Source organism: Spea bombifrons, chromosome 7 (assembly GCF_027358695.1).
Source record: "Spea bombifrons isolate aSpeBom1 chromosome 7, aSpeBom1.2.pri, whole genome shotgun sequence".
Classification (NCBI taxonomy): domain Eukaryota; kingdom Metazoa; phylum Chordata; class Amphibia; order Anura; family Pelobatidae; genus Spea; species Spea bombifrons.
The window spans coordinates 15,309,270-15,334,139 of record NC_071093.1 but is presented as its reverse complement, the minus strand read 5'-3'; the positions used below and the strand labels follow the sequence as shown (position 1 = coordinate 15,334,139).

Here is a 24,870-nt window from a genome sequence, read left to right as displayed (position 1 = left end):
TCACAGCGATGCAATCAGAAGTGGTCTACAATATAAGACAATTAATGCTTATGTATTAACAGACTTGTGATCATAAGTATTATGTTCCTTTATGTACAATTATAAATTTATAATGTTTGTCACTTGTGCTTAAGTTGGGACTAAAAACTTTCACTTCATAATTTCTGCATTCTTTATATATATATATATATATATATATATATATATATATGCTTTTCAAATAATTTATGATAAGGTATGGAGCAAAGGCCAGGCCAACATTTCACACCCAACAAGGTCTTCAGTAGGGCAAATCCCTCCACAAGCCTTTACGATCTTATTCTGTAGAAATCTGAGTTAGCCCTGCATAAAGTATAATTAAGTTGGCGTGATGTTATGTCATCTCATCTGTTTAGCAATGCTTTATGCACTGCCAATTAAGCCCTTCTTTTAGTATATGGTCTACACGGTTTGCTTCTTGTGATGCATAATTAAGTCAGTAAGTTGAAAAGTGTGAATTCTTTCAAAACACATTGTTTAGTGAGTAATTGCAGACATTTTCTCATATTTTTCTAACGTTATAAGGATTCATGTTTATTCCTTGTCGGTGGTTTTCGCTGTAGACTGGTGTTGGGTTCGGACTAGAGACCTCTCCCAAGAAAATGAATAAAAAAACTCGATTAAGAAAAGCTAATATGTATTATGCACTCTTTATTTGCCTTTTTTGTTCCTAAAATTTTTAGCCATGATTTAATGTGAATTGTGAAAAATGTTACTCTGCATTCTACATGTGGTAACAATAATAAAAGACATTTGGAGATTGCTTTGCTAAGTACCTCTTGACTATAGAGTATGAATGTGAATCAGGGGCATTAAAGCCACTTTGCATGGGAGCCTCTTTATTGACAGGCTGAAACGTTTTAAAACCCTAAAGGAATCTAACTAATGGAAATTAATATCTGCGGTTGGATGTTCATTATATAAGTGTAGTTTTTCTGCTGCTCAAATTATGTCTGGATGCTGACCCTTAATCCATATGATGTGGTTAGCTCCCATAGGAGGATTTTTATTTTTTTATTTTTTTTTTATAACAGGCTAAAATGCATAACATGATCCATTGAACCGTCTACCAGATTTGAATTAGAACCATAAATTCCAGAATAAAACTCCATGTGAACCATGCAATTTTACACATCTTTCTATCATCTATCTCATCTGTTTTGATACATATGGCCTAAAATGGACCTGGTAATATCAGATCTGCAAGATTTTTTTTTCTGGATTCTGTGTTTTTTTATAATTGTGATGCTTTAATATAGAATGGATGCAAGTATACTATCCCCAATATATAAATAGATTTCAATGTTTTAGAGAAATAACAGAGGCAAGAGATCAAATAATGAATTCCTTTGTCTGGAAACCAAACACAGGATAGATGTGTACAGGGAGTCTGCTATATGTATGAACATTTATCACACAGGGTGCAAGGGGAATTGATATAGGGCATGTCTTCAGCGTTGGTGTGGTGTATCGATTTCACTCAGCACATTTGTTGCCACTTCAAATGGTTTAATAGTTCATATTATGCATGAACTACTCCATTTATTAGTGGATATAAGAGAGATTTCACTTAGCACCTTGACCTTTTTGTGGTGGGATTATGTATGAACTAATGAACACCATTATAAAGTTGTTTTTCATGATACCTGACACAGAGAGATGTGTGCAACTAGCGAGAGTGTACAGACATTATTAATTTCATGCCCAAATGCTCAGTGATCTCATCAAAGGCCTTGAATGTGCTCCATGCACTCTATTGATTTGTCCTCTCCTTTACAGATGGCCTTTCTGATGTGAGTTCCCACTCTGGCCGAGGGACCCCCTCCGGTGAGTCAGCCCCTTGGAATCCGGCTTCCGAGGATGCTGACAAAGTCAAGAAAGACAAGAAAAAGAAAGACAAAGGGAAGGAGAAGGGCAAGACTAAAGTGAAAGATAAGAAAAAGAAGGAAGAAAGTGAAGAGCAGGAGAAAAAGGCCAAGAAAAAAGGTCTAGGAGCCATGCTCAGGTACTAAACACCCCACTCCCCATTATGTCACCACTACTTGGTCTCTCTAAAAGAAGCTTAAACTATTGCTGGCATTTGATGCCCATTGTCTTTAGCCAGCCACAGGGGTAGATTAACAATGGAGGTGTTATACCTGGATCCTTAAGAAAGTATAACCAATCCTGAAAGAAACAATATACAGTCTTCATACTTTAGGGTGGAACTATGCATTTGAAATTACAAGGAGCCCTTTGGGATTGTTACAGGTGGTAATTGAGGCAACACTGATCCATGATACCCCTTACTGTAGGTGAAGTGAAATGCAAATGTGAAATGATCTTCGAAGATTGCAAGTTCTTCTTCACCAAACTCATGTAACCATGTCTTTATCGACCTTGCTTTGTGCGCTTGTGCACAGTCATGCTGGAACAGAAAAGAGCCTTCCATAAACCGTTCTCACAAAGTTGGAAGCATAGCATTGTCCAAAATGTCTTGGGTGAGCCCCTTTCGGCATACCAAGACATTTATGACCATGCAATTTTGGCATGCTAAGAAATACAGAGAATATAACATGAGGCTTCATAAGTAAGTTTTTATGTGAAGAATTGCTACTTCTATTGTAATTGTATGAGAGAAATTATAATTATTGTGTTTCTACCACTCAATTAACAGGATATACATACCTCAAAGCTAAGAGGTATTACAGGTTCTCTGTAACTGTGCAATAAAAACAAAGCATGTTTGTTCCATAAAACCAGATCTACCATTTTTACCAGAGCCTGCATTTTACTGTTCATTACACTAAATCAATGGGATGCTTTCAAGTTACATTTATACTAAATATCTCCAGAATAACTGCACCTAAAAATCAGCATGTTGCTCTAACTTGAGCTCTTTACTATGTGCTTTTTCTAAGTAAGAGTGGATCTGTCTATCTAAATAGCATATCCACATTCTATGTTCCTGGCACTGTACTGTGTACAAGCCAAGGATACCCCATCTTTCATAGTGCCTAAAGTGGGATTAGAGTACAGTTTTCAAACTCTTCATACCTTGTGATCTGGTATGTCTATTTTCAGTGAGCCTTATCAGTCAGTGTGTTAAAATAATGACACATCACCCTCCTGACCACTGTGCAGCACAGTATCGCGTTGGCTGATGCCACAACATAGAGCTTGTGCAATATTTAATGTTTGTGCTTTCTAGTCATCCTAGTTATTTTTGGGTAATATAGAACATATACCCTGCGCAGTGGCTAAGACGAAACTGGTAATATTTCCGGCTATGAAATACTTGTCACTAAATATATTCAATTTAAGAATGCCTTGCTTGATATAACATTGGAATGTTACATTGGAATGTCTCCATATGTGCACATTTAGTACGTTTAGTATTACGTTTGTATCATTTTTTTTGTCCTGTCATTTTTGTCAGATTCTGAGTTTTCCCCGGATGAAAACTTGCCTTCAATTATTTACTTGTCTTTTTACACCATCCATGAATATTTTAGCTTTTTTAGCCCTGTTAATTTGCCAATTTTCCTTAGAGCAAAGAGCCACGGTGATTTAAATGTTTCATTCTAGTTGGGGAAGAGAAATGGCCCTTTTTTATCATTACTGTTATGGGCTTGTGCTCAGAATGATACTTTTTATGACCGGCGGTGTGGAGTCTGTAATGGAATTGCAGAGTGGATAGTATAATATACAGATATTGACTTCCATTAAGCCGAGCGGTGTGAAGGCTGGAATACATTACATATAAAATATATTTTAACGCTGAGGTGCTTACAAAGTTAGGCGTCTGTAGGGAAGATCCAAAAGGTGGTTTACATATATGAAAATGAAAAGTATAAATTAATAGATTTATACATTTATTATATATATATATATATGTATGTATCTAAAGTTAAAGTAGAGTTGTAGGTTTTTTTTTTTTATCCAAAAATGTATCACAGGTTTTGCATAATAAAAAGAAATTGTGTTACACTGCTTGACAAATACTTTGTATGGCTGGTTAAAGTCGAAATACTAATATTTAGACTTAGGTGGACGACACACCAGAAGCAACAGGTAACTGGAGAAAGAAGTTTCAGTCAACGACACCTGGTCATTATATTTTTTAATTAAGTTTTAAGAGATACAAATATAGCAATAATAAGGAACATTGTAAGGTTAACGAAAATACTTAATTTAAAAATCATATTGTTTTATAAGTTGCTTAATATAATTTAGAGATGCACCGTTATATCGGTGGCCGAAATATATCGGGCGAAAAAGGGCATTATCGACAAATAAAATAAATCGGCCAAAATAATAGTCCGCAGAGGCCCTGCTGCTTACCTGCACGTTACCAGCGTCTCTTGTACCGGCCAGGGGAAGCAGGATCCCAGTGTGAGTCAGGTGAATGCATGTCACATGACTCTGCTCCGTTCCTTCTTCCCCTTGGGGCGGGACAAGAGAATTTGTTCGCACAGAGTGTGAGCAACAAAGAGGGAAGCAGAAGGGCTCCTGCAGAAGTCAGCGAGTGAGAGATGTTCAGGTAAGGGGGTGGGGGAGGCTGTATGAACAAGTATCCGTGATTAAGGGAATGAATGAGTATGTGTGAATGATTAGTATCTGTAAATCAATGAGTATATAATTGAGTAAATGAATGTTTGTGAATGAGCAAATGAATGAGTGTGTGTGATAACTTAGATGTGTAAGTGGGGGAGAGAGCATGACATAGGGAGGCTGTAATCACACTCCTGACGTGCCCAGGTTGCAGCATGTACTAGGCGTGATAGGAGTGTGATTGCTGTTAAGAATCATATATACCGTTATATAATATTGTTTTTGATTTTTTTTTTTGTTAACCACACTTTTATTAAAAGTAAGTAACACACCAAAATTGGACAGAACAATTCAATAACAATATTAATCTCTCTCTCTCTCTCTCTATATATATATATATATATTGTGACAAACCATATAGCATGAGGGCCATACATGTCACTTTTAGGGGTCCTAAGCACAGTCCTCTAAGGCAATCAGAGTCAGGAACAGCAGCTTTGAACAAAACAGCGCTTTATTTTAACCGCTTAAACCCCAAAAACAAAATCATAAAAACAAAACCTAGCTCCCAATTGGAGCCCTCTCTAACTTAACTATGTTGGTCCAGACTGACCAGCCTAATCACCCACTACCTCAACCTCCCAGCCAGACCCAGCTACGCCAGGCTCTGGAAAACCTCCCCCAGACAGCACACAAAATGTCCAGGCAGGTATTGCCTGGACATTTGGCTCAGGGATTGTCTTCTTCAGGGGCTCTCCTTGCCCTGGGAGCACAGGGAACTTCCTCTTCCCCCAACAGTCTCCCTGGGTATCAGGCTCCAGGGGTTTGTAATGTCCAGCACCTGTGCCTGATGCCGGCGCCATAGGAATCCCGGACCGGATCCTGCAGATTTCTTGCCTTCTGGAAAACCTGGCATGTAATTTCCACAGAATGGGGGAATGGAGCATTGGCCCACCCTGCTCTCCAATTGCTCCACCCCAGGGACCCATATTTACATTCTTGATGGCACTTGTACCCAAATGCCAAAATAAGCATCTCCCTGGGGTTTACACCGTCACAATATATATATATATATATACATATATATATATATATATACATATACATATATATATATGTATATGTATATATATATATATATATATATAATTAACAGCAAAGTGTGATTGCCGTTAACAATTACATATATATATATATATATTTTTTTTTGTCCAATTTTGGTGTGTTACTTACTTTTAATAAAAGGGTGTTTTGGGTTTGTTTTAAAGGTGGGGGTCATTTTCGGTTTTGGACAAGTTAATGCTGAATTTTCTGTTCTTGGTCCAGAATTTTCATTCCCGTGCATCCCTATATAATGTAATATAATACATGTTTTAATATGTAATATAATATGTTTTTATGTATGCCAGTATCTTGTGACTGATGTGTATATGTACAACAAAAAGTGTGCGTTGTGCGATTCATTTACAGGACTATGTGGTTGTGTAAATAAGAGCTGAGACAGTATTAGCTAATTGTTAAACTGTTCACATTTGGTTTCTGGGCCTGAACCAGAGAAGAGAATATAAACGCTGCTACAGTTCAAAGTCTTGTCTCACACACTTTGTGCCGTCATAAATCTTCACTCTTGTCAAGATACTGAGAGCTGAATTGGATTAAATGGATTGGGAAAAGACAATGAAGAATCAGAATGCTGAGTGGACAAATGGCCTTTTTTGCTACAGACAGAATAGTCTGTGTTCCGTATTAAATGGCAGGATATACAATTTATCAAAGAAAGGGAGATAATATAAGGAAAGGGATCACGGTTTGAATCCCAGTGTTTTCTGTTGTTTGGTCTAACAAATCACTTTTGCTCCCTGTGCATCTAACAGCTCAAAAAAACAAATCACATAAAAAGTCCGGTGTATTTTATATGTTGCTTCTAGAATTCTTTTTACAGATAAATATTTTTAATAGAAAAAAAACTGATATCCTTATTCTTGGAGAAAAAACTAACTGGGGCAGACCAAATCCATCTATGGTGGGAGTAGATAAATTTGTGACTCTTATGAATCTTGTAAGTAGTTTAAAAAAAAAAAAATGCAGTCTTGCAACCCAAACTCACCTTGTGTCTTTAAAGGTTTGGCTGCTTAGCGGATGGAGAGCCTGATATGGCCAGGTAAATTTTGTGATTTCCCGAATTAAATAAAATATTTTATATACACAGGTGCAGGTTCATTCTGACAAAGCACATACATGCCATCTGCTGCCCCCCCCCGACCAGTGTACTAATTCTTTAATCACCCTGGGATAGAGCTATACATAGGTGGAGATGCTTGTCATGAGTAGACTATGGTAAACATAGTGGCACATATATTTATATATGTATATCTTTATGCATGTGGAGCTAACAAATGTACTTATTAGTTAGAGTATAACAAAGAGAAGGTATAATAAGAGCAGCAGTGGTACCACTTGTGTTAAAGTATCCAGTGAAAGAATTGTAGAAGTTGGCAAGAATGCAAATGGCTCTGGGAGTTAGTGTTACGCACATTTGACATGAAACCTAAAATAATCATGAAGAAACTAGGACCGTTACTGTTAAATTATAAAAATGAAATAAAGCCGGATAATGCCTGTGGCTCTTTTCATCTGCCAAATGACGCACTGAACATTCGCCATTCCACTGTGTGACTTTAGTAGACATGGAACCTAAAATAAACTCCAGCGAGAAGCCTTAGGCACAACATACATTAATAAGTACTGAGGAATTAAAAATATAGCTATAGCCATTAGGTGCAATATTCTCAATCATTACTGGGCATAGAAGAAAATTGGTAGTTATAGGGCCATCAAGACATATTTCAGCAATATATTTCCTTCTTTTTTAGTGATCAGCGATTTTCTTAATAGAAAAAAATACATAAAAAATACAGATCTGTTTTTATTTTTCACTGTTAGTTACTTTTTTTATGGGCCTCCCGGTTTCCTGCTGGCTGTGTTACGGTATTACGGTATCTATGATGCCCCATGAATGGTGAGGTCAGGCAGAGGGACCATGAGACGACAGGGATGACATTCAACGGTTGCTCCTACAGACCTGTCCGTAAAAGGAACTATGTCATGAACATTGTGTAACCCTGCTGGAAATCAATACTGTTTCTGTTAAATGTTATTTTCTGTACTTGTGTCTTTCATTCGTTTCTCAGAAGAAAGCAATTAAGCCTTACAGACAAGTGGAAGTGATAGCTTATCATAGAATGTAAAGCTAGGCAGGGGTAAATGCACCACAGTGAAGGTATAGAATAACGTGAGGGAATGAAGAATGTTATAAAAGAACGTGTTACTGGATCAGGAAGTTGTGGAGAAATCTAGGTCAGGAAAAAAATGGTACAGATGAGGAAAGTTGTTTTTTTTCTTCTGACAGCTCTTGATGTTTGTGCTGTTTTATTTGTAATGTGATACTATTAATAGTAGTAGTGGTGGTTCTAGACATTAAAGTGGCATTCTTCATCATTGAACTTTAAGAAACAGGAGGCTCTTCTACAGTCAAACACCGCTTAGCCCATTATGCAGGTATGTTTTATTTAACAAAGGGTTTTACGTTGTTTAGATAAACTGCATTGGTGCATTTGAGTAGAACAGTTGTCTTTATGAATGATTTATGGATGACTTAATAAAGAGTATGCATTTGGTAATAAATGATATCTACTCAAATCAAGTACCAGCCATAATGTAAGGATGGTTTAAACAAAATATAGACACTAGTATCAGATTGTTCTGTAGCATTCACCTATGATTATAACTCCCCTCATCAATGTGATTTTAGCTATTTCCTCAATTAGTTGATCAATTAGTTGCAACCAGAGTTGGTGCTAGAATAATAATGACCAATACACACAACACACTGTATGCCACCTATGTCTAAAGTTTAAGAATATTTAATGTCATTTTGGTGTATTTTCTTTATTTTAATATCCCCTTAAATTATTAGTGATACACCTTATGAGCATATGTAAAATTTGATTAAAATACTATATGGTGCTCTATACTTTAAATATATGTCTATATGTATGTATGTATATTTATTTTACCCAGGGATGTTACATGATCCTGGAACAAAGCTGTCTAGATTGGGATAATTATAATTCCTAGATGGGTTCACACATATATATATATATATATATATATATATATATATATATATATATATATATATATATATATATATATATATAAATAATTCTGGGCATTCTGATAGCAAAAGGAGGAGGATGTTGTAGCCTGGCACGGGATACGCACGTGATAATTTGACCACCTGGTAGTATAATTTGACTCATTTTGAAATGGAAATTAATTCTAAGAACTGAATAAATAAAGAAGTCATTGTTAATCCTTTCGATTAATATGTAGCTTTTATATGCAAAGTATAACGTTAAATTATGTTAAAACATGGTAGACATGTCCACTCAGAGTCAGATTAATGCATGTGCAAAATAGACACCAATTTGCATTATAGTATATTGGGGATGTAGAATACTGTTGTTTTTTTTTGTTTTATCGTGCATTTTCTGATTTTATTTTCAACAAAAAATAATGACATACTGTACTTTCCTCTTAGCTTAATGGCTTTTAGTGCATTGATCTCTAAGTATCTGATATATTATGTTAAACACTGCAGCATACCAAGCAGCTTTAATATTAATTCTTCAACCTTCTAACTTACTGTTAGGAGAAGCTGCAGCTCCTGCTCTGCAGCACAACATCTCCTTGATGGTCCTGTTGTTGCACAATTGATTGGCTGCTTGAAGCAGTCAGTCAATGGCAGAAAAGCGAGTCCATATATTCCAGATCTGGTGTACTAAAAACGTGTGCCCGTGACACCATCTATCAACTGACAGAAGGCATAACAAATTGCCATGTAAATTTAAATTCTCAAATGTTTTTTGCTAAAATATAGTTAGCTTTTTTTTTCCTGCATACAATAACGAGGTGTTTTTAGGGATTTGTTTCCCTTAAATTTTGGTAGAACCCATCCATTCATACGTAAATATGGGGATGAGCCATGAGATTGTCGTTAACTAAGCCTCATGAATCACCTTCAGGGTGAACAGACAAAAATAATAGAACCTATCAATGTAATTGGTTTCCTAAGAAAGAGCCAATCACCCTTTAAATTAAATTTTCAATCATTTGGTTCCTCAGTGAAAAAATAAGACAGTCTCCCGTCTCCTTGGGTCCATTTAATGCTAATATTGTGTGTAATTATGGTTCTTCTCATTGTTTCTTTACACTTATTCTTGCAACCAAAAATTCAAGAATTGACAGGTATCTACCTGTACTGCTCCAGTATAGAAACCATAACTAACTAAAAGTATTTGATCACAACAGAGAGGAAAGGGAAATATGGGTTTATGTGTAAGAAGGGGTGTTATTCCAAAAATCTTTTTTTTTATTCTCATTTTTCTGATATGGCTTTACAGCATGTGTAAAGGTTTTTTTTTTTAAGAGAAAATAAAAAAACCCCACAAAACATGTATCTGGACGAAAGCATTGGTTGAAAATAAAAATTTGTCCCTAAGACCATACAATGCCTAGTAGCTGTTCTAATTACAGTATTTATTCAGGATACTCATTTTTTTGAAGCTCAGATACATTGGCCTGTGTTTGTCTGTTCTTTGAGTATTGTGCTTGTAATTTACAGTCTTCTAAAGTAAAATCTAATGACATTCTGGTAGCCAGCAGTAGGTGAGTTGATTGGATTATCCTAGTTTTCTCCGTACATACATTTCGGTTCTTTGTCCAGCCCCTCTCATCCATGGCCAGATGTATCATCCCATCAATGAGGTACTCAATCTCATAATTGGATACAAGCCTCATGTCTGTATCAAACTCACCTTCTCCTGCAGTGCATTCTTTATATTTCTATGACTCTCTTCTAGTCATGCTGAGTCTATTATCTGTATTGTCTCCTTTGATAGAGAAATCTTGAATTACAAGTGGTTTAAAATGATTCTGAGCGTGATAATGAAATTCGAGGTGTAATTAAGCACATGCCAATAACTCTGCTTACACTTTGTGTCATAGTGTAGTTAGTATATGATGTATTTACTGCCAGTCAGCTGCTCCAGCCCCTGCTCAACAAACCCTGAGGGCGGAGGCCTAACAAGACACCTGTTCACATGATTTCAATGCCTCCATGCTTTCTTCCTGCCACGGAAGAAATTTAATTTAACCCGGGGTTAGACAAGTGTCCATGTAAGGGCACCAGTGACTGTGACAATTCTTGTGCAAGTCATTGGTGCGTATTGGGCATTTTCTGAAATAGTTTTCTAGATATTAGTATTCTTACCACTAGTGGTAGTGAATTAATCTTCCTTGTTCTAAGTCTTCCTTCTGAACCTGTTAGCCAGGGACATTTTATCAATCAAGACCCCCATATGAAAGTCATACAGCTCCCATAGTATCTATATAGAAGTACTGTATAGTATTTATTTGTGTCTGCAGGTATCTACTTTTAAAGCAGTGAGGTTTTTAATGTAACTCGGTGATATCCGGTAGTTATTTACACATCTGTTTACAGATGTCCGGTAAGTAATGCGGCGTGAGGCCATCTCTACGTATGAAGATTTTGCACCTAGTTTGTTATATACAATATAAACAGCTTTTGTTTAATGCCTGAATATTTTCAATAAACTGCAGATTTGGCACTTGGTTGAATATAAATACTGTATTTTTAATCAGTTAAAAAAAAACAACCCAAAACTAAATATATATCATCAGATATATTACTGACGATGCTGCAAGCAATGTTAATAAGAAGAAATGTCATGCGTTGTAAATTAGCACTGGAGTTATATGTTAGTAGGGCTATTTTAAAACGCTAGCATCTTGTGCTTTCCTTCTTATTACTTTTTGTAAAGTTCTGAAGATTCTAAATTAAAATGCATGCTTGAATGAAATGCATAAGACACATCATTATGTCCTGCTGCCTGCCGTTATAAGGAGTTTCAAATATGTGTAAAAAATCAGGGTTTCCCTTTTTACATTTTTTATATATATGTGTGCAGGCTCCTGGCAGTAGCAGCACTGTATACCCCTCAAGGATGATCTATAAAAGTAGATTATTCATAGGGGTTTGTTGGCACTGCATATTGATTTTAATGTTTTATTATTAGTAATAGTGGTATTTGATTTATTTACGGTCACCATATATCGCAGAGCTTTACAGAGTGAAAACAGTACATAGCAATTTGGTCTTACAGAAACAATGTGGTAAGGAAGGCCCTTCTCAAACTTAGTCCTACTACACAGGAGGTGAAGATGTTTGAAGTGGACAACCACAAAATTGTATCTTAGTGTAATAATTAATGTTGCTAAACATAAGTACAGATTTACTTAAGACACCTGACAGCGGCAGTGAGACAGAGGTCGGGAGTCTGGGTGCCTTGGGGTGCACTAACTCAGACGGGAAGTGATGAGTTTCTAGAAGAGGTGAGAACCAGGAAACAGTATCACCGAGACCAAGATTGTGAAGGATTTGAAGAAGAAAGTGGTCCACTGTGTTAAATGTAGCAGAAAGGTCCAAGAGCATTCTCAGTAGAGTGGCAAGAATGAAATCCAGTTTGAAGGGGGTCATGTAGAGATTTAGAATCAAGAAAGTCAGCCAAATATATACAATGTTTTTTTTTTTTTTTAAAAAAAAAGAAGCTTGGACACGAGAGGAGGTAGAGAAATGGGGTTGTATTTTGTCTTTAAAGTAAGTTAGAGGTGGTAAGGCTAATGGAAGGGATGCTTGTGGCTGCACATGACAGTGGGTACAAGTTGGTTTGCTTGGCAAAGGATAAGGCTGAGTAATAGCAGTGGGGCATGTATTTATAGTGCTGGAAGTCCAGTGCAGATCAAGACTTCCCTTAGTGGATTGTGGTTGGAGCTACTTTCTCAAGAGCTAATGCAAGGGTGGCATGGTAGAGACAGGCTGGTAGGTAGTAGATTGTTGGTGAATTGCCTTGAGATTGAGAGGCAAAGTTCAAAGGTGTGTTAAAGAATAAGGGGTCAAATAAAGTGGGAGAGCGCTGTAACATTTTGTGTGGAAGACCAAAGGCAAAGGTAGTAGTATGGAGATCACAGGGGATAGTGGTTGCGCATAGAGGAGAAGAAAGTCACAGTAATATAATATGTGGTTGGCACCGTGTGGTAAAGAGTTAAGGAATTAACACGGTGCCAGCCACATATTATATTACTGTGACTTTCTTCTCCTCTATGCGCAACCACTATCTCCTGTGACCTCCAAGTTATTTACCAAGCCAAGAAGAGGAAACCTTGGCGAGTGGGCTGCTGCTATTTATAGGACTATTTATTTTATTGCTGTTTTTATTGTTCTTAGCGCTTTTACCTTCCTATTTTTTGCTGCAAAGGTAGTAGTATGGTTGCACAGTAGAATGCCCCTTTATCAATGATCAGTTCGATGCAGCTAATTTACTTTCCCACCATGCATGCCTATGAAGAGCTATTAATTCCTTTCCAATGCATTGTGTCCTACAAGCTCAATTTTGAACAAAATCTGACAGTATGTCATTGTTTCATTTGGCACCCAAGCCCTTTGAAATAGAAGGGGCAAAGGGAGGCAGCAGGAACTCTCCCCTCCTATCCCCTCCCCACCTCTCCGCTTCCTCTCCCCTCCCCACCTCTCCGCTTCCTCTCCCCTCCCCACCTCTCCGCTTCCTCTCCCCTTGTCCATAATACCTTCACAAAGTATATATTTTTCAAGAGAGGACAAGCCAGGATATTTTACTAGGATCACTTGGACACTTATACAACCAGTTGGTCACCAATCCCTGGCAAAAGGGAGCCGTAACATTAATTTGCGTTGCTTTTTTCACTATGTTTTTTCCATGTATTTTAGGATTGTTTGCACAAGTTACTGTAATTTTATTTGTAACATTTTTAAAAACCTTCAGGGCACACTACATGACACTCATATCACTGACAGCACAGAGCATATAGAAAGGTAGGCACACAGAAAATAAAGGGTTAAATGATAAAACATTATACAAACACGCCTTTTGCGCTTCTTGTGCACCTGGTTTTGTGGGCCTCAACTCCCATCACCCTTATCAGCTTGGATCAGAATGATGGAAGATATCCACAAAAGCGGGTGCACAAGAAAAGTAAAAGGCGGGGGGCGTGTCTGACCGCCGAGAGAGATGGCCGCATGAGCTAGTTGCTCCGCCGCCGCTCGCCTTTTATCCGACGACATCTGACCGCTACACTAGCATGGGGCGAAATAAGAAGACGGTCTCTGACCCCTCACCGGCTGGGGATCGCCGCAGGTCCACCTCGGCCTCTCTCCGTGAATATTTCAGCACCCCGGCGGACTTGGCGTCGCAGGCCTCGGAGGCCTCGGAGGACCACGTGGCTGTTTCTCCTGCAAGCTCTTCCTCGGCTGAGGAATCGGCTTCCACCACGCGCCTGCCTCCACCTTCTCATCCCCCAGAGGTTGTGCAGCTCTTCTCTTCGGCCCCGTGGAAGGCAGACTTTTCACTCCTAATTGCCGAGCTCAAGCAGGTGGTCCGGGATGAGGTGTCGGCCCTGCATACTGACCTGTCGGCCCTGGAGCAGCGGGTCCTGGCCCTGGAGGGCTCGGAGACCCAGCATAAACTCGCTCTCGCTACTACGCAACGCATGGGTGACCGCCACACTCATTACCTCAGGGAGCTGCGTCGGCGAGTTGAAGATATAGACAACCGCAGCCGGAGGCAGAATGTGCGGATCAGAGGGGTTCCCGAACCGGATGCGTCGGAGGATGTCTTTGGCCTTCTGGAGGAGATCTTCAACGGCCTTCTGGGGCGCCCGTTGGACACCCCCGTGCCCGCGGACAGGGCCCATCGCGCTCTGCGCCCTCGTGGAGATCCAGGGTCCCCTCCTCGGGACATAATTTGCCACCTAACAGACTTCCGCCTGAAAGAAAGCATCATGGCCCGCGCCAGGGAGGTTGGTGAGTGGTCCTTCCGAGGACACCCAATTTCCTTCTACCAGGACCTCTCTGACCTGACGCTTCAGGCGAGGCGGGCACTGCGTCCCTTACTAGCCGAGCTACGGCGGCTCCGCATCCCATACCGCTGGGGCTACCCGTTTGCCTTGGTTATCAGGCATGGCAACAGGTCCCTGACTATCACGCACCACCACGACATCCCTGAGGTGCTGCGCCTCTTGGCCCTGCCGGATCTCCAGATCTCTGACTGGGTGGATGTTGATGCCCTTTCTGGTCGACCTCTCAGCCCACTACCCGGGCCGCGCAGACCTCGGCGCCCTGACCCTGTGAGACGACGATCTCCACCCGACCCTTCCACGCACTCTCCTGCTGTGCTGGCCTCTCGCCGCTTAGGCCCTATTGAGGAGTAGAGGACTTTCACGCGCATTGCCTGCTCCGCCGTTATTAACGCCGTTTATTCTTTCGTTTATTCCTTGATTTGTTTCGTTTTTGCCCTTGCTGTTTTCGTTTTTTTTTTTTTTTTTTTTTTTTTTACATGCACGCACTTACTTGAACTCGCAGTATTCGCAGCCACTGCGGCTGGGGGCGCCTTGCTCGGGCTATGTGTGCACTGGTTGCCTCATCCCCTGCCTGTCCCTGTGAGCCATACGCGCACCGCATCGCGTCTCTCTGTATTACTCTCTCCTGGACGGTTTATGTCTAACTGTCTATATATATGTATTTATTTATTTTTATTTTTATTTTTTATTTTTTATTTTTTTTTTTTTTTCCCTGCACGTACTTACACGAACTCACGTATGTCACTGCCGCTGCGGCTGGGGGGCGCCTTGCTCGGGCTGTTATGTGTACACTGGTTGCCTCATCCCATGCCTGTACCTATGGGCCATACACGTCCCGCATCGCATCTCTCTGTTTTACTTTATCAACTGTTTATGATTTACTGTCTATGTATTTTATGTTTTGCACTGCTGACGTGGCTGGGGGGCACCTTGCTTTCGGTGCTGTTGGTTCCCCCGTCCTTGACGCCTCTGAGCGGGTGGCGACTCGGCCCCTTGCCTGGTTCTCCGGGCCATGCATTCACCACATCACGTCCATCTGTATGCCTATACACGCTGTTCATATATGTCCCCCCCCACTTAATTAATTTTTTTTTTTTTTTTTTTTTTTTTTACATGCACGCACTTACTCGAACTCATATTAGTCACAGCCGCTGCGGCTGGGGGCGCCTTGCTCGGGCTATTATGTGTGCACCGGTTGCCTCATCTCCTGCTTGTCCTGTGTTTGCCATACGCGCACCACATCACGTCTCTCTGTATAATTTTTTTTTTTTTTTTTTTTTTTTTATCTCTTGTTTTTGATTACACTGCGGTTATGTTTGCACTGCTGATGTGGCTGGGGGGCACCTTGCTTTCGGTGCTGTTGGTTCCCCCGTCCCTCTGAGCGGGTGACGACTCTGCCCCTCGCCTGGTTCTCCTGGCCATGCACGCACCACACCACGTCTATCTGTATGCCTATACACACTGTTCGTATGCGTCCCCCCCCCCTTTTTTTTTTTTTTTGTTTTTTTATTAACACTACGGCTGGGGGGCGCTATGCTTCTGGCGCTGGTTACCTTTCCCCTGCCGCCTCCGAGCAGGTGGTGATTCTACCCCATGCCTGTACCTACGGGCCATGCGCACACCACATCACACTTATCTCTCTACCTATGCATAACGTATGTATATATATATATATCTGTTTTATTTATTTTCTCCCCATGACGTTCGGCCTCTCTATCCTACGCTGATACCGTTGGAGGCATTTTGTTTGTTTCTTTTCAATGGTTGGGTTCTGACTTGCACAGCGGTCCTCTGATTGTCGATATAGCTATTAATGTTTATCTAGTAAAGAGTGGCGGGCGGCGGCCCGCACTTGGTTCACTCGTTTTTGGTTTTGTGTTTCTTTTCTGTTCTGTTTTCGCATTTGGTGGTTCCACCTTTCTCGTGGTCTCGTCTGTTCCCCTACACAGAGACGCCCTGTTGTTGTCGGGTGTATAGTACCCGTCGGGCGTAGTTGGTGTTTTTCTTTATTTGTCCTTCACCTTACCAGGTCCCTCCGTTCTTTCTCCCTTTCTTCCTCCGCCTTGCTCCCGCTTCTTCTCTTCCCCTCCCTCTATTTTTTTTTTTTTTTTTTTTTTTTCTCTCTCATGTCGTCTTCCCATACACGTGGGCTTAACCTTCTCTCGCTCAATGTCAAGGGTCTTAATACCCCTGAGAAGCGCTCCTCCCTCTTCCGAGATCTCCGTAGGGGTCGGGTAGACATCGCCTTTATTCAGGAAACTCACTTCTTGGGGCCTCGTGCTCCCCGGCTCTCCTGCCGCTCCTACCCCACCAGTTTTTTCAGTAATAACCCGACGGCAAAGGCTAAGGGGGTAGCGATTATTTTTTCTGCCCAGGTCCCCTTCAAAGCTTTAGACGTTATAGCGGACTCCGAGGGGAGGTATTTACTGGTTAAGGGCACGATCGCGGATCAAACGTACACGTTGGTGAATGTCTACCTCCCTAACCGAGGCCAACATATCACTCTTCGTTCTGTCCTGCAAAAACTCACTGGCTTTCAGGAGGGGATTCTAGTCCTGGGGGGGGATTTTAATGTGGCGCTGTACCCGGCTTTAGACACCTCTTCCGGGTCCTCACGGACTCCTCGCCATGTCCTCCGCAGGATTCATTCCCTCCTTACTACGCACAGACTAGTCGACTGCTGGAGGGCTCTCCATCCTAATGTGCGGGACTACACTTTCTATTCCACGCCTCATAACTCATATTCCCGCATCGATTTCTTCTTTCTTCCCTGCCACTTTGCCACTCTTCTTCGCCGTTCTGCCATTGGGTCGGCTACCTGGTCGGACCATGCCCCTTTATCTCTTTCCTTGGCTTCCCCCCTGCCCCGTCCCACTGGGGGCTCATGGCGTCTCAATGAATCTGTTTTATCTGACGTGCTGGCCCACTCTGAATCGCTCGAGGTCCTCCGCTGTTATTTTCGGGAGAACTTGCTCCAAGGTACCTCTGAATTAATGGTCTGGGAGGCGCACAAATGTGTAATTAGGGGACATTTTATCAAGGAGTGCTCTCGGCGCAAACGCGCTGAGCGGGAGAAGATAGACAAGCTCTATACTGATATAGCCTTGGCGGAGCAGGCGCACAAATCTTCCATGTTGGGAAGCGACCTGCAGCTCCTCTTGTCTCTTCGGGGTGAGCTGGCCTCGATTCTCAACCGCAGGTTGCACAACTCCTTTCTGAAAACCAAGGCACTATATTATGAACATGGCAATAAGCCAGGTAAACACCTGGCTCGGGCGCTACGGGCTGTACGGAAACCCACCTATGTACCCAAGATCCGCTCCTCGAGTGGTCTCCTTCACTCGCACCCGTCTGATATCTCTCGTTGCTTTCAGAGTTACTATGAGGGCCTCTACAATCTCCGCACGACCCCTCCGGGCCCCTCCCTTCCTAGTCAGTCAGCGGACGTTAGGTCCTATTTGGCTAAGACTATTAAGCGGACTATCTCGGCGGACGACGCAGCCACGCTAGACTCCCCAATCACGCTACCTGAGTTTTTCTTGGCCCTTAAGTCTTCTCCGGCTGGGAAATGCCCCGGCCCAGATGGGCTTCCTCTGCGTTATTACTCGGAATTCAAGGACGTTTTGGGTCCTCACTTTGTGAGTGCCTTTAACTCCATCTTAACTGGCTCTAGTATTCCGGATCATACTCTGTCGGCCTCGATTACCCTGATCCCTAAAGAGGGTAAAGACCCAGAGCAATGCGGCAGCTATAGGCCAATCTCGCTTCTGAACGCAGATCTGAAACTGTTGGCCAAGATCCTGGCTAACCGTATTAAGCCCTTTATGTCCTCTCTGGTCCACCCGGACCAGACCGGCTTCATCCCTGGGCGTGAGGCTAGGGATAGCACTATTAGGGCCCTTACGCTTATGCACTACGCCAAGCACACCGCCACTCCGACTATATTGCTTTCCACGGACGCGGAGAAGGCTTTCGACAGGGTGGACTGGCCTTTTATGCTGTCCACCCTGACGCACATGGGTTTCGGTCCTGGTCTGCTGACCTGGATTCGGTCCCTGTATTCTACCCCCTCGGCACGTGTCCGTGTTAACGGCTCTCTTTCGGGTTCTTTTGCTATTCGGAACGGGACCCGGCAGGGCTGCCCGCTGTCCCCCCTGCTTTTTGTGCTTTCTGTTGAGCCCTTCCTCCAAGCTGTCCGGATGAACCCCGACATCTGTGGGTTACGGGTCGGGGGAACTGATCATAAGATTTTGGGTTACGCAGATGACCTCCTCTTCGTTATCACCCGCCCTCATGTCACTCTCCCGAACATCCTCCGGGAGTTTTCCATATACGGTGCCCTCACTAATTTTAAACTCAACGCCTCCAAGTCTGAAATACTGAACGTGAACCTGGCTCAAGAGGTGGTCTGTCCCCTGAAGGCCTCCTTCCCTTTTGCCTGGTGTAGCTCTAAGCTCAAGTACCTGGGGACTTGGTTGACGTCTGACTTCTCCCAACTGTTCCACTATAATTTCTCCCCTTTGCTGGCCACTGTCCGGTCTGACCTACTGTCCTGGAAGTCGTTGACGATCTCCTGGTTGGGTCGCATCAATGTGCTTAAAATGAACATCATGCCTCGTATTCTATACCTGTTTCAGACCCTCCCTGTTGCTATCCCTCCCTCTTTCTTTGCCTCTCTGCGTGCAGCTTTTCTGCGGTTTGTCTGGGGCTCTCGGGCCCCTAGGGTACGCCTGGCTACGCTGATTCTCCCCAAATCTAAAGGCGGTTTGGCGTTGCCCTGTCCCCGCACCTATTACAGGGCATGCCACTTGTTACGCGTTATGGAATGGTCCCATAGCCCTGCACATAAACAATGGGTGGCCGTGGATTCCGCTTTGCTAGGCCTTCCTGTGTCCTCTTTGCCGTGGCTCCTGTCTCCCACTGCTCGGGGAGTGGCTTTGCCCCATCCCTTCATACGGGCTACCCTTGCGGTCTGGTCCCAGGTTCTTAGGAGGACACGGCTATCCTCTGTGCCCTCGCCTCTGACGCCAGTTAGGTATAACCCTGACTTCCCTCCTGGGATGAGTGGTGCCTTCCTTTCGCCTGTGTCTGGGGACGGGAGGTCGGAGATCCGCGCTTACCTCTCTGGGGCTGGCCTTAAGCCTCTGGATCAACTTTCTCGCCGCACACCCCCTTCTCTTCTGGACGTGTTCCGTTATGCCCAACTCCGCAACTTTGTGCGGTCGTTACCCCGGAGGCACACTCTGTCGCGTGCACTCACTGTGTTTGAGGACCTTTGTGTTGCTGCTGAGCTCCCGCCCCATGGTGTTTCGCGGCTCTACGGTCTACTTCTTGAGGCGTCTAACCCGGTGCCTCCTACGTTTATGGGACGGTGGGAATCTGCGCTGCAGGTTGCCTTTACGGCGGAGCAATGGGACAAGATATGCGTCCTTACCCACTGTTGTTCCGTGAGTACTGCTGACCGGGAAATGTCTTACAAGCTCCTAGCTTTGTGGTACCGTCCCCCGGCATTGACATCCCTGTACCGCCCTGACGTGCCGAACAGGTGTTGGAGATGCGACGCCTCCCCGGGCTCTCTCCTGCACTTGTGGTGGCAGTGTCCTCGCATAGCTCCCTTCTGGAAATCCGTTCATGCCCAGTTGCGACGCCTCACAGACCGCGAGGTTCCATTCACTCCGGAGTTCTGCCTTCTTTTTCATACCTCCCTCTCGGAACGATGGTTCCGCAGGTCTATTACGCGCCATCTTCTCACGGCTGCTAAGGCACTCATCCCATTACACTGGGGTGACCCTGCCCCGCCTACCTTCAAGGAGTGGGTCCTCCGGGTTGAGCAAACGAGGGTCCTGGAGGAATTACGTTTACTCGCCACGGGTGCGGAGACGAGATACCAGAAGACCTGGTTTTATTGGCTTGAGTTCGTCTCCGGCCCTGCTATTTGCCCCCTGTTGGATTAGTTGCACTGAGACGCTTTTCCCTGGGTTGGGTCGAGGTAGTTGAGAGGCGTGTATCTTATCTCTCTTGTCTTTTCCCCCCCTTATTATATATATATATATATATATATTTTTTTTTTTTTTTTTTTTTCTCTCTTTCCCTGGGTTTCTACCTTCTCACGCCGCACCTCTCTGGCGTACTACTAGCCATTCTCCTATGTTCCGCTGTCTATGACTTCTTGTCTCGTACCCTATGGCCTGTTGTGCACGTGGGTGCGCGGCTGTTCTGCGCCTTGTCCCTCGCCTGCTATCTTGTTTTATGTCCCCCCGGGTCTCCCACTTTGATACCCCCTTTTCGTCTTTCCCCTCTTTCCTTTTAGCCTTCATTCCTTCCCCTCTCTTCTCTTACCCGTCCTTGTCATTTTCCTCCCCTTGGGTGGCGTTCCCATGAGGGCTTCTTCCATAGCCTCCTTTGTGCTCGCACGGTGGGTTTTACTGTATCCTGTGGTTCCAACAGTTATGTTTTATTGCACGTATTTCATTGCCCCTTGACGTGCAGCTCTTCACTGTACCTATGTGAGCTGTTATCATGCACAATGTCTTTCATATGATGTGATGTGTTTCTTCAGGTCTCCCACCGCGATGCTCTCTTTCAGTTTTTGCCTCATGTCCCCCCTTTTCCTTCTGTACCCGCCCTTTTTTTTTTGTTATGTACTGAAAAATTCAAAAATAAAGATTTTGATTTACCCTGAAAAGTAAAAGGCTGTCGTCTGCCCATTTAAAAAGTATTTGAGTGTAGGTATTTTTTCTTATTTTTTATTTGTGTTGTAATGGTGTATTTGTTATGTGTAAATGTTATTGTTTTTTTTTGCAAGTGTGGGTCTGTAGGGGGGGGGGAAAGTCTGGCTCTGCCATAATGTCTGATCCCCTGCATGACAGCATTTTCAGTATGATCTCACTATAGCTCAGCTGCCAACCTATTGGCACACTTTTTACTTTTACTTTTACTTTTTTGAGGCTCCTGATTGGTCTCTGATATTCAAATAGAAAGTCTTGTATGATTGTGTAAGACTTTGGCGCTGGGAGGGTTAATTATGATTCCTGAGGACTGTACCAGTCCTTAATGGCAATCCGGCCTGTTTATTCACTTTTTAAATATATATATATATATTTTTTTATTATTATTAAATGTTTAACTTTTACTTCACTGCAGCAGCACCCACTGTCCATGAATTTATCCTAACGTCCATTGCGAAAAACTTCCTGCACTAGGAGGGTTAATGGTGGTTCCCGAGGACTGCGTTGGGCGGAAGGCAGTACCCTGCACCAGGTAGCAGTGTGTACGACAGCGCACACGCCACTCCTTTCTTCATAAGGTTCCATGATTTTTGGGACACTTTTGAAGGTTTCAACGGGTTGAGGTTTCAAAGGTCAGGGTGTCCAAGTGACCAGTAACCTGCTCTGCATTTATTAACTGCAGTGATTTGCTATAATGAGTTTCCTGCAAGCGGCCACGGGAACAAGTCAGATCAGCTGGCTTTATTTTATATCTCCAGTTTATTTCCAACACCTCCATTCCAGAAACTTTGTTTGATTGATTTGTGTTGAACAGGCTTTGGATGATGATCACTCTCCTAGCTTTAAAGAGATTGAAATGGAAGTGTAAATCATTCTGTGCTGCCACTGCCAGATAGGTACCGCTGCTATGCTGGCATGTAGCCGAACGTCGTCCTTGCAGACTGCTCAGCCTGTGACGTCGGCACAAAATGTGCACATTCACCGATGGCTGCGAGAAAACGCTGAGTGACTGATTGCTTCCCCATTGGAGCTGCGCAGGGATAGTGGAGCCGAATGCTAATAAGATAACATACCTCGAAATATGAAAGAGCCACAGTACCTGCAAGTCATACTAATAATGCGCTACAGAAAATAAATGCTTTTTCATAAGGAAGCCTTGAAGTGTATTGTTCTCTTCTGCCCTACTGGCATCTAGTTACTCAGTCTATGACAATGCAGTCTGAAAATGCGTGTTGCAGGCTTTCAGTTGACAGGAAGCCAAAAATAAGATTATACACATCGAAAAACAATGCAAATTATTTGAAATTGCTTGACTTTACATGTGTGTTTATCAGTGTTAGTTATACGTTTTACTGGTGCGTACACAAGAAGAATTGTCCTAATAAGTAATCCTAATTGAGGTTAAAAATATTAGGATTTAATCTTAAAAAGGCAGCTTCTTTATAGTTTATTACTTAATTCTTTTTTTAAATATGTACAGAAACATAGACTATAAGTTCCCATCTTTGAGCCCCAAATCCTATTTCTTCCCATGATGTCACTCTTTTCTAGAACTCAGAATGCGACTGTATCACAGTGTTCAATAGCCCTAGAAGTCACAGTAATTCATATGTAAACAGCGCAAAATGTGTTTAGAAGTAGATAAGATACATTGTTCTTCTAAGTGTCTAACTCAGAGTAGTAATCACTTAAATAGCTGATGAAATTTTGTTCTAAATACATCAACATTAATATGTAGTTGGTCCCCCCTTTGTAACTATAACAGTTTCCACTCTTCTGGGAAGGCTTTTCACTGTATGCCGAAGGGGACATACTCAGACATTTTGGACAATATTATGCTTCCAACTTTGTGGGAACAGTTTGGGGAAGCAAACAATAAACTTCAGAAATACAATCGGGTACTGCTGCTGCAACGGTTCCCCTCGGTTTTAAGAAGGCCCTTCTCTGTTCCAGCATGACTGTGCCCTGGTGCACAAAGCAAAGTCCATAAAGAACTGGAACGAGAACTGAAACGACAACGAGGCCTTCTCGTCCAACATCAGTGCCTAACCTCACAAATGCTCTACTGGATGAACGGGCATAAATCCCCACAGAAACTCTCCAAAATGTTATCAAACGCCTTCCCAAAGGAGTCAAAACTGTTATAGCTGCAAATAGGGAACAACTACAAATTAATGTCTATGTATTTAGAATGCAATGTGATAAAACTCCCTGTTGGTGTGATGGTCAGGTGTCCCAATACTTTTTTCCATATAGTGTATAGTCATATAGAATGCCCTTGGTAAAGCCCTACCTCGTAACCCAACCCCAGAAATAATTGCCTCTTCTTGGCCATGTAAAATCTTGGGGGGTATTCTAAAAATTGCTGGAATTTTCATGGAATAGGGGAATCTTTCTGCAACTTTTAATACTTATACCAGACTCTATTGACCCACAGCACAATATTCTGTAATATTGTGCTGTGGCTCAATACAGTCTGGTATAAGTATTAAAAGTTGCTGAAAGATTCGCCTATTCCATAAAAATTCCAGCCATTTTTAGAATATCCCCCAAGATTTTACATGGAGAGGCACTTAATTCTGGGGTTGGGTTAGGAGGTAGGGCTTTACAAAGGGCGTTCTATATGACTTTCTATGAGAAAGCTCAGGTGATCCACTCATCCAACTATAACATTTACACATTTTTCTACAATCTCATATTATTTTTTAGGTTTTTCAATAATTAAATATTTTAAGAACACAGGACCTGAACGTTTAAATTATCCTAAAATTAGTTAATTTATTCATGTCAAGGATATAGATTTTAGGCTGATTTTTCTAAAGTTGAAAGTTATATGGATGAGTCTTTCATGGTCTGGACCTCTTTTGATGGTCTATGAGAAATGGAATTATTTAAGAGATGTTCTGCTGAAGGCAATAGAACATTGCATTAAACTTATTATTAAGACTTCAAGGAAACCACTGTAATATATATTGATGGATATGAAGATAGCATTTAGGAATTATAAGCATATTCAGAATTAGGAAGATGAGAGCAAATATGAAGCCAAGCTCAAGGAAGCAAAAAGGTATTTCACCAAAACACACAAATTGCCAGGATAATGAAAAGGAAAATACAACCTTTTCCAGATATATAAGTAAAATGAGAAATGTAAAAAGGAATAATATAAAAAGTAATAATTAGATTAAAGACAAATGAAGGGGGTTATATATAAATGAGGAACACGATCTAGCCGACTGGCTGAATAAATACATCTGTTCAACTTTTACAGAGCTTTTTATCCAGAAAAGAAAAGTAGGGATAGATGTAAAACGTGTGTTTACTGATGAAGATGTTGTAATTGAACTCTTCACAGTAAAAACAGACAAATTCGTGGTACTCAATGAGATAAACCCAAAGTCAGGGGAGGTGCCTGGGTGCAGTATTTCTGTGGTGTTTTAGATACGGGGGTATCTAAAACACACACACACATACAAACATACAAACTAGGCTCACCCCATTACTCTAACACCCACACACACATGATGACACCAAA

At 42.1% G+C, this 24,870-nt stretch overlaps 1 protein-coding gene across 3 annotated transcripts in view; it reads left to right on the top strand.

The window, feature by feature from the left end:
* Positions 1-24,870, top strand: part of PARD3B (par-3 family cell polarity regulator beta) — a 504,041-nt gene that overhangs the window by 255,940 nt on the left and 223,231 nt on the right. For all 3 annotated transcript variants that reach the window (XM_053471715.1, XM_053471717.1, XM_053471716.1), the window contains exon 18: positions 1,819-2,044. In XM_053471715.1, the coding sequence (XP_053327690.1) occupies positions 1,819-2,044 (226 nt within the window). The remainder of the gene's footprint in view (positions 1-1,818; positions 2,045-24,870) is intronic.